We start from the raw sequence: 16507 nt of genomic DNA, 5'->3' as shown, positions 1-16507 counted from the left end.
ATTTACTCAAAATGCTATTAGTGTGCTTGCACAACACATTTGTTTGCAGCAGACACACTACCTGCACACACACACACACACGCCAGTATGTGGGAATTCCCACACAATGAAAGACAGATTTGCGGGAATGGACTAAAATATGTGCGATCTCGCAGTGAAATTCAGCTCTGCCGTCGAACTGCCATGAACATGGCGCTCTGAGCTTGTCACCTCTTAAGTGGTAATTATAAACAAATGCAGCTCAGTGGAGCGTGCAGTATCTATTTTCACCACTAGACACTAGCACAAATTTTTCCATTACCGTATTTTCCGCACTATAAGGCACCTAAATACCTCAAATTTTCTCAAAAGCTGCCAGTGCGCCTTATCACCCGGTGCGCCTTATATATGGACGATTGTTCTACTCAAGACTGCTATTTGACAGCTGAACAACCAGAAACTTTTATTTTGACAATTCTAACTTTGCAACCGGATCTTCAGAGCGGACGACACTCCACACAACACCTTCATCACTCATGGTTGCACACCAACATTCTAACAAACCAAAATAAACTAGATGAAATAATGACTCCCTAAACTGGGGAACAAAAACACATAAACACAATCAACACAACACCAAGCCCAACAACAACCCACAATAACCTCCAACAACACAAAACATGAACATGAAGCTTCTCAGTGCAGCCGATAGAAACTCCCATAATTCATTGCAGCTATTTGTGGTGTTTTAAATGCAATTATTGGGGGTTATATTTGGTTTGTGGTGTCGGTAATAATTGTGTTGTGTTTTTGTTGCTTAGTTCATGTAGTTTAGTTTATTAGCGGTAGTTGTAAGTTGTCAACCAGCAGTGAAGAAGGTTTTGTGTGTAGTGTCCTCCTGGCATAGGCTGCAGGTAGGACTATCAAAATAAAGTGCGTGCACCTCTCTGGGTGTTACAATCAGTGGAAAATGTAACCTAATGGCTTTGAGCTATAAAGGTTGCTGACCACTGGTCTATTCCATGCGCCTTATAATGCGGTGTGCCTTATATATGAATGAAGTTGTAAATTATGTCAATCAATGTAGGTGCGCCTTCTAACCTGGTGCGCCTTATAGGGCAGAAAATACGGTATTATATTTTGTGATGTGTTGGAAGTTGTAGCTGAAGGAGATCTGGGAGTATTTGCTGAAAAATCTCTAACACAATATATAGAGAAATGTATTTACATTAAATGTGTGAAGTGTTACAGCATCTATGCACCAAAGGTTTGGTGAAGCAGGTCTGAGATCTAATTATTTCTTTGTGTATATTTCTTTCAGCTTTGTAATGAAATTAGCCTGATTTGAATTTCATCAATACACCAGTATTCTGACACACAGCTGAATGAGATCATGCTTGAACTTAGAGTGAACTGACCTCCCGAAGGACGCACAGTCGGATGAAAATGAACTCCTGCTCCGATCCCGGCATCGTGTCTGCAAACTCGTCGTGCTATGGAGGGAAAGAGAAAGCAGGAGAGTGGCTTGAATTCACATTCCTTTTAAAGTGATGAGTCAGAGTCAGACCATTCTCAAAATACTCCACGTCTACAAATGTGACTAAACGCTGCCAATGAATGGATGAAATAGTCTGAATATAGTGACGATGCAGCAGCCTTATTGTAAGTTGCTTGATTACAGAGAAAAACACCCTTTGTTTATGTGTTTTTTTTAATGTTCACTTTAATTGCAATCAGTGAAAAACCAAGTTGATTAACCCTTCAGTGTGAGGAAAGTACAAGGGGCCAGACCACTCACAAGAAGTAACCCAGCAGTAGGATTTAAATCTACCTCATGGTTAATTCCCCCCAGGGCCAGTGGCACCGGTTTGTTTTGTTTGGCCGGGCAGTCACGTCATCTTTCAGTTAAACCTTCCCTGTTCCCTGTGTGCTTTTTCTTTTTGGACAGGTGAACGAGGATTTTGGTGAAAAGAAATCAAGGAAAATTAATTGAATGCTTAAAAACGTGCGCCCTTGTCTCTTGTGTCCTGAAATATAGTTCCTCCCTCTTTGGGGTCGTAACACTAACAAATGAAACCTGGCCCACAGGCTGCAGTCGGCCTGCGGCCCACAGGCTGGACAACACATCTGGACCAGCGCTCATTTCAAAGTGCACTTCATTAATAGTGCCCCTCAACTGTGATTTGGATCAGTTCACATGCAGGTGAACTGAGGTCCAGTTTACGGACAACGCGAACGCGTCACGGACCATCAGTAAACTTTCCTGCAGACTGAGAGAGATGGCGTGACGTAGAGCGCAGTGCATGTTGGGTAGCAAACAAACAAAGCGAACACGCTAGTGTGAATAAGCAAACACCAAGCACAAAGAAGATGTGGAGAAGTGAGGAAGTACCAGCGCTCATTGGTATAAGGTCATTAGACGATACAGCGCCACAGCTTGTGGCTTGAGAACAGGGGGGTCAAAGTCATTTCAGTTGAGGGGCCACATCAACCTGATCTGACCCCTGGAGGCCCAACAAGTCAAACAGAACATAATAAACTGCAGATATGGACAAATGCAAAGTCTTTCCTTCTTTTGATCCTTTTGTAACTGCAAGAATTTGCCAGTCTATTCTGAAATATACATATTAAAGGAAATCCGATATTATATTTGCAAAAAAAAAAACCTCAGTCACCTGAATCTGGATATCTTATTCAGGATAAAAACAATTTGTCATCATCTGGAAAATGTTTTGAGTTTACGTGTCTAAAGTATGATTTCACATAAGTTGGACTCATTGTTTTATTGTGAAAGGTGTTGTGTTGTGTGACCTCCACACATGCATTAATGTCGGGAGTCAAATTCTGACCAAGGGCGGTTTTGAATGTCATTTTTGCCAATCTAGTGTTTTTAGATCAGCCTCTGTCAGTTTTCATATTTATACTTTAAAAAGAATCACATGGCGGCCGGTTTAGATCCTCTGGCGGGCCGCTTCTGGCCCCCGGGCCGCATGTTTGACACCCCTGCTTTAAAACAAGGAATTAACGAAAATGAGTCCATTAGCTCATTGTCAGTTAGCAATACTTTTCTCGTCATGACCCGCCTTACTCTGCCTCTGATTGGGTCAGTAAACATTAACCAACCAGGTCAGTGAATGCAGGAGTACTAGCTGGGAGGGTCATGGCCTTATCATCCCATTGGGAAATAAAAAGGCAAAAAGGCTGAAAGATACTGGTGAATGGTGCAGCCTGGAGGATTTGGAAGTGGGTGTATGTAATGCTGAGTGAACAAGTAGTGGGTATACGTCCTATATTCATGTATACTCTGGACTACACCACTGCAAACTACCACTCGAGTTTCAAGCGTGTCGTATGAATAGTAATGGCTTCTGAAACTTGGGATGTATTCAGTAAGAAAGTCTCACCTCCCCCTTCTTCTCCCGGGCCACCCCCTGGCAGTCTTTGATCTCGTGGCCGACCTGTCCACAGAGCGCGCAGGGCCGGGGCTTGTTGGGCTTGAACTCTTCTCTGATGATGGTGAAGTTGGGCTCGTGAGTGGCCAGACCCAACATGATCAGATCAGCTGAAACAACCAACGACAGACGTCCCATCATCTCTTCAGCTCTTCACTTTAACCCTTCGTCGGCCACCCACTGAAACACTTCAACTGTTGTGAGTTGTTATAGGGACAAACAATACATATAGCAATCTTTTAAAAGTCATACAACGTGACGTAACTGGAATAATTCATGACTGAATTGTCAAAGGAATACTGATGTAATAATACACATAGCTGGAATTGACACTCTGACAACTCATGAAATCATTTCTTGCTGTAAAACTCAAAAATATTACATGGAAATCTCATTTCAGCATACAGTTAGTGAGAATAGACTGATGGGATCTTTCTTTCCTATTTCAATGCTTTTTAATGTTATTTATTATATTGTTCGGTTTGCTCAATCACAAAAAAATAGCTAAATTCAAAACATCTAAGCAATGGTTGGAGCTGAAGACATTCTGTTGGTGCTGCGTTGCTAAAGAATTTCTCCAGGGATTAATAAAGTGATTGTGAGGTTTTAAAGATAAAACTAGTTTCTTATGAGATGATGACGTCACGCAGACCCCACATTGTCCACATGGAAGAAAAATACTTTGTACTGCTTCCTTTTCTGACCTTCTACTAACCTCAAGTTGTCTTTTGGGAGAAAACATGCAGACATTCCTACATTTATGACTTTACTATGGAGAGGAGTTTATAATAATGCATTGATTTTATACAGCGCTTTTCTGGGCACTCAAAGATGCTTTACATTGCATTATTCATTCACTCCATACTGGATGGTGGTAAACTACGTCTGTAGCCATGAGCTGGCTTGGGGCAGACTGACGGAAGCGAGGCTGCCATTTTGCTCCATCAGCCCCTCCGACCACCACCAACCATTCACTCTCACACTGCATTCACACAGGCAGTTCAGGGTTCAGTGTCTTGCCCAAGGACACTTCGGCATGTGGGCAGGCAGAGATGGGAATCGAACCTGCAACATTCCGATTGGGAAATGACTTCTCTACCAACCGAGCCATACCGCCCTGTTTATTACATTTATTATATTCCAATATTTCACACTTTACCATAGAGAGGAGTTAAGTACAGCCTCATATAAAATCAACAATAATGATAATAATATTAAAGCAAACAGAGCTCTGGAATAGGAATAATATCGTATCAGCAGATATCCACATTCTGGTATTGGGATCCGATCGGAAGTGAAAAAACCTGGATCGGTGCTTCCCTTTCTCAAAATTAAAAATAGTTTAAAAAAATTGCACTGAAGAAAAAGAACATCCTGTATTTGTCACAGTAGTGGAGTTTAAGGGTCTGATAATTAAATGCCAACAAGCAGCTGCTTTAAATTTGCCCACTGAAACAGTGGGGGGGCGTCACACACATTCAATCTCAACTTGTAGGAAACACCAGACGAGATAATGACGCCACACTTCTAACTGGAAACTAGTTATCATGTGGAGTTTGCTGAGGTCAGCAGTTTAAACGAGAGTTAAGTGTTTGAGGAGGCGGATTTCAAGGCTTACCATCGGCTCCGCACAGGCAGTGGTGCGTGTTGGGGTCATGGTGGGGCTGAGCTGTCAAGATAAATCAGAAACAGTGAGTCAGCAGAATATCTCATAGTGTGCATGAGTGTGTGTCATATCAATTAAGGTTTTGTCGAGTTTTTGGAGAATGAAACAGTCAACAGGAGAATCAGTTGTTTTTCCCCCAATAATTTTTTTAATGATGAACAAGGTACAAAAAGAAGATTACGTGAAGGCAAGGCAATATTTTCCACCCCCCCCCCCCCCCCCCCCCGAAACAGAACATATACAAATATAACACCACCACCATGACGCCACCATTTGTTGGTGTCAACAATGTGAGACCAGGACATTCTAGTGGACGGACCACCAAGTTGGATTGTCATTACCATGACTGTCAAAATAAAAGTACCAAGTCCAGGAGAATATGGACTGGAAGTCCTGACACTGGAGGAAACATTACTCTTATTGCCCATCTACTGAGCATGTGCAGAAGATTTAGTATGGCCAAAGTGCAGATGCGCACTAGCCATGTTTCGTCAGCCGGAGCACTTTTGAAAACCTCCACCTTGAGAACCGCTTTCAAAAAGTAGCTTTTTTTTAGTGGCTCCAATCATTGCTCTCCTGTAAACAGACCATCAAAACACAACCCAAGTTTTGAGGTGTCTCTTGAAAGCGTTGCATCAATGGGGCCTCAGACGTCACATATTTCATTTGCATCACGACTAACTGGAGAAAGTGAAGCCAGATTTGATTTGAGTCAAGTCCTCATACCATGCCAACACAAGTATTTCAGCTATAAATTAACACGATGTTGCTCCAGTGTGTGCGCATGCCATAGTTTCAGACAAAACTCTACCTCTCTGCTTCCTGATGTAGTCCATGATCTTGTGTTCACCTTCACCTGGGACACTGGCATCCGACAGAAGCACCTGCGCGCACACACACACACACACACACACGCGCACACACACACACACGCACACAGTCAGTGGGAGCATCAAACGTGTCGCCCTGAACAACAGTATGTGAGACACTCACAGTAACGTTCTTCCAGCCGGGGTCATTGCTCAGCCTCTCGGCCACATAGTACCGTAGACATTGTGCCAGGTTGTCCATGAACTCTGTCCCCTACAAACACAACCACATCACTGAAAGAGGCTCCATGTGGAACGACAGACCTGAATAAAGAAATGCAACCCTCGAACAGACTTACTGGTGTGATACAGTTGCTGTCAAATCTCTCTTTGATCTCTTCAGGGGGAAGATAACCTCCTGTTAAAAGGAAGAAAAATAAAGACATTTAAACTGGACTAAAATGTCTTTGTTGACCTGCTGATGATAAATAATCATAACTTGAAAAATGTAAAAAAACAACAACAAACAAGCAAAACAATCGAACGCTTTCCAATAGCTGCTTCTGTTCACTCTGAAATACTTTCATGGCATCAGAAATAATATCTAAACTTTCTATCTGAACTGTGGTTCAGATAATAAACTATCTTTCTCTTGACTCTGATAGACTAGTAAAGTAAAAATGCACACACCTCTCTGGATGACCTCCTCTCTCATGCGTTGCTTCTCCTCTGTGAGCTCCACTCCTTCTTTGGAAGCACGAAACCGTCGAGAGCGCTGCTGGTTCATTTTGGCGCGTGGAGCCTGGGCAGTTAAAAAAGGACAGACAACTCATGTGTCCCTTGAAACCCGTGGATTACTCTGAACACAGCAGACTGGATGTGACTGGAAAGTGAAGGGATGATTAAAAACTGCAGCCTGGTATTTCCTTATGTTGTCCTTCGAGGAAAATTGGTTTAAAATGACGTATTGGAATAGCATGTAATCCAACAATATGAGCAAGTGCCATGAAACGAAGATTTAGTTTTTGCGAATACAAACATCAAAGAAAAGAAACATGAGGAAACTGCTGCTCAAGGTTAGAAGGGATCTCAGAAGCTTTGGGTCTGATTAATGCTGCTAAAAACCCACAACGATAATCCAACATACATTGTGTATATGATACTTTTAGTTGCGGGTTTAGTTCTGAGGTTGAAAATGTCTATACACGTCCAAAAAGTACTTTTGCCATTCAACTTTTGTTCCAACCACAAACGAAGTGCGAAAAATGGCCTAAGTTAAAATAAATGTTATTATCAATGTGGGGATTAGTTAACAGCCACAAAAAACATTTGCAATATGTATGACACACATCAAAAATAGGACACACTCCCAGAAATAAGAGCAAGAGATGAAGAAAATAAAGACAATATAAAAGCTCTGTCAGTAGATACATTGCACAACAGAAAAACATGTAATGCGTCTACATGCCTCTTGCTTGGACGTCTTTTTAGACGTTGGCGAGTTCAGAACCGGCAAAAACACTTCTATAATGTAACATACATTAAACTTTCAATTAACCCAGAATGCAGCGCTGTTGTAGAAGTTATGTTTGCAGATTTTATCCCAATATTCAAAAATGCCAGTGAGAAAAAATTTGAACCAGACTGAAGGCAAGAAAGCAGAGACTCACCACTCCATCGATGGCCATGTACAGGACTCTCCTGGGCCGCACGATATTGAACAGACGATCGATGTATTCAAATATGGCGACCATCATCTCGTCTTCATTTTTGGGGGCAGGTCTGAAAGAGACACCAGTTTTAAAGGCACTGCATTGGGCTGAATGGTACAGCAAGGCAAAGCGCACCCAAGATGCATGTGTTGCTTGGTCCCACAACAGCGTGTGGTAAAATGTAAAATGTAGGCGGGGTTGTGAACGACCCAAGAGTGTAACATCATTATGCAATAACAGTGGCAGGAAGAATCAATCCGAATTGCAGTGTCCATCTCCCGCTGGATCTCCTCTCCTGTTGCTGAGAGGAGCGTCTGAACCTCGTAAGAAGACCACAGTGCTGTGTCGCGCCGATTTAAATAAACCCATTCAAAAAAAACAACCAGTGTGTGAAAAGTGGCGTATGAGAACAATAACAGGAGTGTTTACGACAGATGAGATATTTTTAATATTGCCAACTTGTCGAGTGACGATTCTCACTACCAATCAGCAAACGTGTGGAGGAACGATGCTTCATGCTTACAGCCACAGAGAGGAGCAATTATTCACGTTACGCTAAATAATCTGGGATTACACAACTGAATGACATTGGAAGCCACACCACGTACGGTTCTAAAAACCCTGATCTCCCACATGTGCCGATTTCATAATAGAGCGATGACAGGGGGCGGGGGTGTGTGGCTCCCAGTGTGTTCTGTTCCTGTTCAGTGGCAAACGGGACCAAATGGCTCTTTGAGAGTAGAAGGTTGCCAAACCTTGGCCTCGAGATTAGAGAAGCAGACTTGGGATTGGGAGTTTGCAAGGTCGAGTCCCATTGAAACGCGGCCAGGTCACCAATGTGGGTTTCTGAGCATAACACGTGATCCATTTGAGCTCCCAAGAGGATATATACAGTAGGTGTAACTCAGGTTATTGTTTCAGTTTTTTTTAATGCATGTGTGAGGAAGGGTTTGGCTCAGTTGGTAGTGTTCATTTCTCAATCGGGAGGTGAGGACGAGCCTTTGAGCAAGACACGGAACCTCAAATTGCCCCCATGGGATGGAGAGAGAGCCATGCAAGACTCCCGTCTCCATTGGCATGTGAATGGGTGAACATGACCAACACTTTGGGTGGAAAAACTATACAAGTGATCTCCAAATCCATAGGAGCATCATCACACTGTTTTGATTTAACACAGTAAAACAGATTGTGCTGCATTTTAGTTAGCAAAATCTGCAATATCAATAACGCCTGATTGATTGATTGTCATAAGAAACATGTTTTCAGGGATTTTCTTTTACACTTGACAGCTTCACTTCTGTTGCGAATGAATGACATGAACCGTCATTAAAGCATCTTTACAGCTTTATTAAATTCAAAAACAATAATATGAAATAGAAACCCAGTCTTACTTGTCTTCTGGATGAGTACACGGGTGAATGATCCCGTTCATGTCCAAGTACAAATTATCAAACTCCACCTCGTTGGGATTTGGTTTGGTTGTATCGACAGGAATACGAACTCCGTTACACTCTTTCCCCTGTCGGGAAGGGAAACAACACACACATCAGCATCGATTCGTATTAAAACACACGCTCTGTTATCTGATTGCTTAATAAAAATTAAAAAAATAGACCCTACAGCCCAATCGCTGATGCTAAGCTAACGTACCTTCTCCTCAACACAATGCACAACAATTGATGGATATTTGCGGCTCAGCCAACGGAAAAACGCCGGGACTCCCATCTCCGGTGAACGTTTGTCTTTCTGTCAGCTTAATAAAACAATGAGGAGTTGTCGCAGACGGTTAAAAGAGCAGAATTACAACAGGACGCGGGTTGTGGAGAAGACAAACACTTCGGCTACATGCTGCTCCGGGCCGCCATTATTTCATTATGTCTTCCGGTTCAAGGGGGCTTATTCCGGAACTCCCCGGAAAGGGATCCGTAAATCACAGCGACCCTCGAGGCCAGGGATGGTACTACAGGTATCTAAAGTTAGTACGCTTGGCTTTAAAAAATAAAATAAAATAAATAAATAAATAAATACACGAATGAATAAACAAACAAACAAACAAACAAATAAATAAATACACATGATATGATATGATATGATATGATATGATATGATATGATATGACATGATATGATATGATATGAGTCCCTTAAAAAATGATACAGTATTCTATGATACAATACAGCAGTGGTTCCCAACCTTTTTTGACCAGTGTACCCCTTGAGCTGGTTTCCATGTGAAAAGTACCCCCTCTCTCGTGTGTGATTATTCGCCTTAATGTGTACTTATATTTAACCCTTTGTCTTTCTATCTATCCAACTGCTCATTTAAATAAAACAATTATTGTGAGTGTAAAAACATACCTTTTAATGAGACACTTGCGCTTGCTTGTCTTTCATAAGTCTTTCATAATTCCTTTTTTCACTGGGCTCCCCTGTGCCTGCGTCCGAGGCGACGGTACCAGTAGCGGTAGCTGGACGTTTACTCCTGCCTAGCCATGCATCCATGTTTACAGTCGGTTTGCAGCTAGAGTTAGCTAGCTTCGCGAATCGTGCGCGCCCGCAGCAAGAACGTGAACCTTTTTTTTTTTTTTTTAAAGCGCGCCACTTTATAGTCTTTTCATATTATGTGCATTGTAGTGTTACAATCACTGTGGACGAACTGCTACTCATGGAAAATAAACGTATGGCCTTACTAAAATTCATGACATAATACAATATAATATAGTATTTTTTTTTTTTTGTGTGTGTGGATACTGTAGGCTAATTTATAATCTTTCTGCGTACCCCCTGCAATACCCTCGCGTACCCCTATGGGTCCGTGTACCCCCGGTTGGGAATCACTGCAATACAGGACATGTGAGACATGACATATGCTATGACGAGGCCTGTAGCAACGCGCCGACAACGTCGACTCCTCGGTTCTAAAAGATCATTGATGTGTTGCCACACCTACTCGCCACACACACACACACACACACACACACACACACACACACACACACACACACACACACACACACACACACACACACACACACACACACACACACACACGAGTGATCAAAACAAACCAGTATGGAGGGAGAAACTCATCTCCAACCAACCCGCCGCCCAACATCAAAAGTGTTGGAAAACTTTAAACGCACCCTTAAGTGTCAAGGTATAGTTTTGCAGTCTTTGTACGATGGAGCCGGCATATCACACCTTCCATGTAGGGGCATTTGAAGTGAAGGCGTCCCGTTGTTACTCGTGACTCCGTAGAACACAAGTAAGTAGTGTTACCATCACCAATGTTTGCTGAATTAATTTCATTTCAATTATGCAACGTGAGCTTGAGCTCTGCGCACTTCGGTGGTGCTAGCTAACTGTGGGTGTGTTTCGTTACTGTTAGTAGTGAGTGGTTAAACAGCTGTGTTTGGCTAATGTTAGCTAGAAATAGCATATAATGCTGGCATGAACGGTAACAGTGACAAACTTACAGCTAACAGACCACAGCTATCTCGTCACAAGCACCACCAAAGTGTAGCTAGCTACGGTAGCAAGCAGGTTGTAGTAAAATTAGTCGTATTTGTTCAACGTTACGTTAGCCTATTCAGAATTTGCGTTAGTTCAATCATGCTGTGGTTGTTTCTGAATGAAACACATTATTAGACTGATGTTTGCCAGCTTAGTATTAGGATTCACTAAACAAAAGTTAGTTTGCCAATGTATGTCAACTGACAGAGCCAAGGCCAAGCCAAGTCTGTTAGAATAGTCCACTATTCCACAAAATAATCGCCCAAATAATCGTTTTAAAAACAATAATTTACCCTCAGCCCTAGCTATGACATAATATGATAGATACCACGACATGATAGATGCCATGACATGAGTACTATTAAAAACTTTCCAATATTCTATGATACAATAGACAATATATGAGACATGATATATATATCGATCGATCGATATAGATATAGATATAACATGTTCATATGACGGTACATTGCATGACAGTATTTGCAATTATGTTTATTGATTACAATAAATGTAATTTTTTAATACCTAGATAGATGAAATGCAAAAAAGTAACCAAAAAAACGAAATCAGCAAACAAAAACCTGCCTCTCTCTCTCTCTCTCTCTCTGTCTCTCTCTCTCTCTCTCTCTCTCTCTCTCTCTCTCTCTCTCTCTCTCTCTCTCTCTCTCTCTCTCTCTCTCACTCGCTCTCTGGGGTCCATATTCCTTGTAATTGCACTGTGGTTGATCTTACATGATGCTCTTTTAATGGGGGACTCCACATTTAAGGTGAATTAGATTTTTTTCCCCCAATCCTCTCCTCCTCTCTGACTCATACAGGGGAGAAGAGGAAGAGGAGGAGGAGGAGGAGCGGTGGTGGTTGCGGCGAGGGGGTGGGGTGGGGTGTGGGAGGGGGGGGGGGGGGGGGCAGGAAAGGGGCCATTAGCCTCCCCTCTTCAGGCAAGGTGGGTCTGACATCAACACTGCAGTATTATTACTGCAAAGAGCTGCTGATGGAAAACACTTGGCCTGCTCCGATGAGCCATTTCCATAAACATTTACGCTGGAGTTGCAAGTAATAGGACGAAGCCATCATTGCTGTGTTTGTGGAGGGAAAATAGAGGGGATAAAGGGAAATCTGATGCAAATAGCACACAGAGGTGTTCCAGCTCAGGAATGTGACTGGAAAACACACATTTTGTCAGCTGCAGATGAGATGTTCACTGAAATCACAAGGAAATACCTGCTGATTTCATGCTCTGGCTGACTCCAAACTCATTTCCATAAAAATGTTGTCAAGGAAAAATGGAAATTAGATGTTATTTAAACAAACATTGAGCAGAATGTAACCCTGAAGTCTTAGTTTGGAGGCTTTAGGAGTAAATAGGACTAAATAAAACATAGAAAGAGGATCATTGTCTCATATTTTTTGTCAGCTTTTCGCTCTTCTCTACCGAAGATTCTCTGAGATGATTTCCCCTCATTGTGACCAAAAGAGGGAGAGCTCCCTCATCTGGTGGAGCATCATAAACAGTGTTAGAGTACTTCATGTAGGTTCTACTGCATCTTCAGCCTCAATCCAACAGTTTTCTCAATGTTTTAAACATTTGACCACTTCTGGATGCGTTTTGTTTTTGAGGCCCCTTTTGAGCCTGACACATAGCAGACTCCAACACTTAATGCATCAAAACCTGCATAATTTCAAACAGATTTAATCTAAAAGGCATGCATAATATCAGCATACATAAGCTAACTTTTAGTTTATTACATTTAACAATATCATGATGGGCAAATTGTTTTCTTCCCTACTCTTATGTATATCTTAGATACCGTAGAAGTGAATTACACATCAAACATGTCCTCAAACTCAATGCAACTCAGCAGGAAACCACCTTTTATTTATTTATTATAAGCTGCAGTGGTTGCCTAAAGACAGTTAAAAAGCTAAATATATGCTTATTAAAAGGTGCCGAACAACACATAAACATGAAAATCAACTACAAAGTGACTGAAAATATGCATAAAATTAATCTTAAGCTGTTGTGAAGAAGACTGAAAAAGGGTCAGGAAGAAACAAAAACAAAAAAGAAGAGGAAAATCCATTCAGAAATGTCCCTACAGACGGACCAGGCTGGTCAGGAGGGCCGGCTCTGTCCTGGGCCGCTCGCTGGACTCGGTGGAGGAGGTGGGACAGAGGAGGATGTTAACCAGAATGTCCTCCATCATGGACAACACACTCCACCCACTGCACCCGACAGTGGAGGAGCTCAGCAGCTCCTTCAGGCTCCGACACCCGCAGTGTAAAACAGAACGCTACCGGAAGTCCTTCATCCCAACAGCTGTTAGGATGTTTAACAACTCACTGTAAATGTCCTACATGTACCGTTACACCTGCACTGAGTACATCTCAGTTTCTACCTATCTACACCGTGTGGATAGCAATCCTGGCAATTTACTCTATTTTTAGAGGATTTCTTTCTTTCTTTTTTACTGGATTGTTTTATTTTTTTTATTTTAACTTATTGAATTTTTTTTGCTCTTGTTTAGATATTTACATATGTTTACATATTTTAATTCTCTAATTTTATAATTTCTGCACCTTTTTACCTTGAGCTGTTGTAAGTTTGTGTTTCCCCCTGGGGAGGAATAAAGCTCTATTCTATTCTATTCTATTCTATTCTATTCTATTCTATTCTATTCTATTCTATTCTATTCTATTCTATTCTATTCTATTCTATTCTATTCTATTCTATTCGTATCATCTAGCAGAAACGGAGGCCACACAGTGGCACTGTGGTTTGCTCTGTCGCCTCACAATGAGAAGGATGTGGGTTCCACTCAAGGCTGGACTTCTCCACTTCCTCCACCCTCTACTGTCACACCACCAGTCTCCAGGTCCTTGTCTCCACCCTCTCCATTCAGTCCCCACTCTCTTTTGTCACTTCTTTCTGCCATTCCATTGGTCCGGAGGTTTGATCCCGGTAAATTGAACTCAACCACCATTGCCACCTCTTCTTCTTGCACCTTTACCTTCCCACCTGTCTCCTTTCCTTTCACACACACATTCTGTGTGGTGTCCACTGACCTCCTCCTCTCCAGGTTCTCTCCCTCCTGCGCTCTCCTCTCACCACACATTACAATGTTGTCTGCAAATATCACGGTCCACAATGCTTCTTGTACTAAGCGAATCTGTCATCCTGTCCATCCACATCGCAAGCAAGAAGGTAACGCACATCTCAGCACTGTCCCTCCATCCTCACACGTCCTGCACCAGCCTGTACTTTCCCATGACTTCTTCACACAGTACTCCTCTCTTTGTAGACAAAGAAAGACACAGTGACACTCCTGACAGAAAGAAAAAAAATCCTCTGGATGTAAACGCAACAAAAAAAAAAAAGATTTGTGACAAAAAGAAACACAACAGTGAAAAAAACCAAAGAAAGATCAATACTGGTTTCTAAAATAAAATAAAATTCAATAATGATGAATGGAGAACAATAGTGCAGAAAAGAGGTCACAGAGTGCCTCCTTGCTCATTTATATAGATTAGAAATAAAATACACACACACACACACACACACACACACACACACACACACACACATGCACGTACACACATACACCAAAAACAAACCAAAAAATCTATCACACACTCAAATGATCTAATTTCAGTGAGCTTTGCGAGTCAGAAGTTCTGTGTTTTCATGTGGTAAATCCACACTCTGCCGCTCACACACACCGGAGATGACCTCACACACACATTACAGGCAAACCATCTGATTAATGTGATTTTAATAAAGGAGCGAGTCAAGGGAAGAGTATCTCTTTTTCCATCGCGTTTGTCCAACTCAAAATGTACCGGAGCCCGACGCTGACAAAGGCGGCGGCTAAACGTGTCGGCGCCCCTTTTCCTCCTCGCGCCTTTGATTAGCTGATCCCTTTAGCCCACACATGAAAAGCTCAGCAGGAATTCACATGGTATAATGGAGCAATTTGTGTCTCCAAGGTTGTGATGTGTCCTCCTTGGCTCGCCGAATGTCTTCATATCTGAGCCTCTTTGAGTCGGTTTCTACACATTGTGCAGCTGGAATAAAGGCCTGCAGGGCTTTTTTCTTCTTCTTCGTCTTCTCCTAGTTCTTAATAAATCCGTATAGAACTGCTCCTGGGCTCAATTTTTATTTTTCTCTTTTGTTCCTCTATCGGACCAAACCCTTTGATTGTGATTGGTGCTGGATGTTTGGTACACCCATTTAAAGATGCAGTATGGAAACTTTTTAAAATTGTATGTATTTAAACTAAACTAATGGAAGACAACAGCAGTGAAGACGTCAGTCAATTCATGTCTATGTCTTAGGTATTAGTCTGGCTACAGATATTAGCAAGTGGCTTTGGCTCAGTTGGTAGAGTGGTTTCATGTTGGAGTGTCTGCGGCCAAACTGCTCCCATTGGATGGATAGAACCCCTTGCATGGCAGCCACATCCACTGGTGTGTGAGCAGTGGTGACCTGCAGGTCGGAGCAGCAGACTCGGGGTTAGGGTTAGTTGTAGGAAAATACGGAATATGTAAATGTTATGAGTGTGCGCCGAATGCGGCGGTCACAGGTATGGAGTCTTTCCAACTTTCAAAACAAACTATGCAATAAAAGATGGATGTCTGTGCTCAGAGGACTGTAGAGACACGGTGTGTTATGGCGGCCCGGCCAGAGGATCCTTCAACAGAAGTGATGCTTGAAGTAGTAACACCACTGTGGATTGCCCAAAACATATGATATGGAGAAATGTAAAAAGTCTGCATCCGGGCTCGCCACATGTGATCGGATCATCTAAAACTCCTGTTAAATCCGGTTGTAAACAGGCCCGCCGATCAACGTGTCTATTGGCGAGTGGACCACAGTACTTGTTCCTCACAGCAGTAGGTTCAGCCAAACATTGTGAGGCTCATTTTCCATGTATGTGCATCCAAATGTCCATTGTTCATGCAGCTTTGACGCTCCTGCAATCAGCCAGAATCCCTGGAGGAGAGATTTCTTGTCCACAAAGAGAGTGGACAGACTGATCAATGATAAACACCTTTTTCAACTGTGTAAAACCTTTTAGAGTATCAACCTTTCTGTTGTTGAAATTCTCTAAATGAAGTTAAACTTGTTTGTGTAACTGAAACCCGACGTGCTGATCAGCCCATCTGCCACCACCGAGCCTCCCTCTTTTAAAAAAGTGTGCTTATCTTCCATTAACTCTAATTGAGTCCCACTCGTGCGAGTCAGACGAGAGAGAGGAGGGTGTGTTATTAAAAAGCCTTCCCCTCTAATGTGTAGGTAAGGGCCCCTCACCGCCACGTCTCGCCAGGCCCGCAGCTTTGGAGTGAGCACCTTAATTGAGACAAATTTAGCTCAATT

At 42.3% G+C, this 16507-nt stretch overlaps 1 protein-coding gene across 2 annotated transcripts in view; it reads right to left on the bottom strand.

Annotated features, from left to right (window-relative positions):
• xrn2 (5'-3' exoribonuclease 2) overlaps positions 1–9468 on the bottom strand; it is a 59966-nt gene extending 50498 nt beyond the window's left edge. For both annotated transcript variants that reach the window (XM_080514613.1, XM_080514614.1), the window contains exons 1-10: positions 9269–9468; positions 9010–9137; positions 7577–7688; positions 6597–6708; positions 6266–6324; positions 6091–6180; positions 5909–5981; positions 5050–5100; positions 3384–3541; positions 1398–1472 (exon numbers count right to left, since the gene is read on the bottom strand). In XM_080514613.1, coding sequence (XP_080370739.1) covers positions 1398–1472; positions 3384–3541; positions 5050–5100; positions 5909–5981; positions 6091–6180; positions 6266–6324; positions 6597–6708; positions 7577–7688; positions 9010–9137; positions 9269–9343 — 933 coding nt within the window. In that variant the 5' untranslated portion in view covers positions 9344–9468. The remainder of the gene's footprint in view (positions 1–1397; positions 1473–3383; positions 3542–5049; positions 5101–5908; positions 5982–6090; positions 6181–6265; positions 6325–6596; positions 6709–7576; positions 7689–9009; positions 9138–9268) is intronic.
• Between the last annotated feature and the right edge of the window lie 7039 nt (positions 9469–16507).

This window comes from Blennius ocellaris, assembly GCF_963422515.1.
Source record: "Blennius ocellaris genome assembly, chromosome: 18".
Classification (NCBI taxonomy): domain Eukaryota; kingdom Metazoa; phylum Chordata; class Actinopteri; order Blenniiformes; family Blenniidae; genus Blennius; species Blennius ocellaris.
The sequence above is the reverse complement of the archived record's forward strand: the minus strand, read 5'-3'. Positions and strand labels throughout refer to the sequence as shown.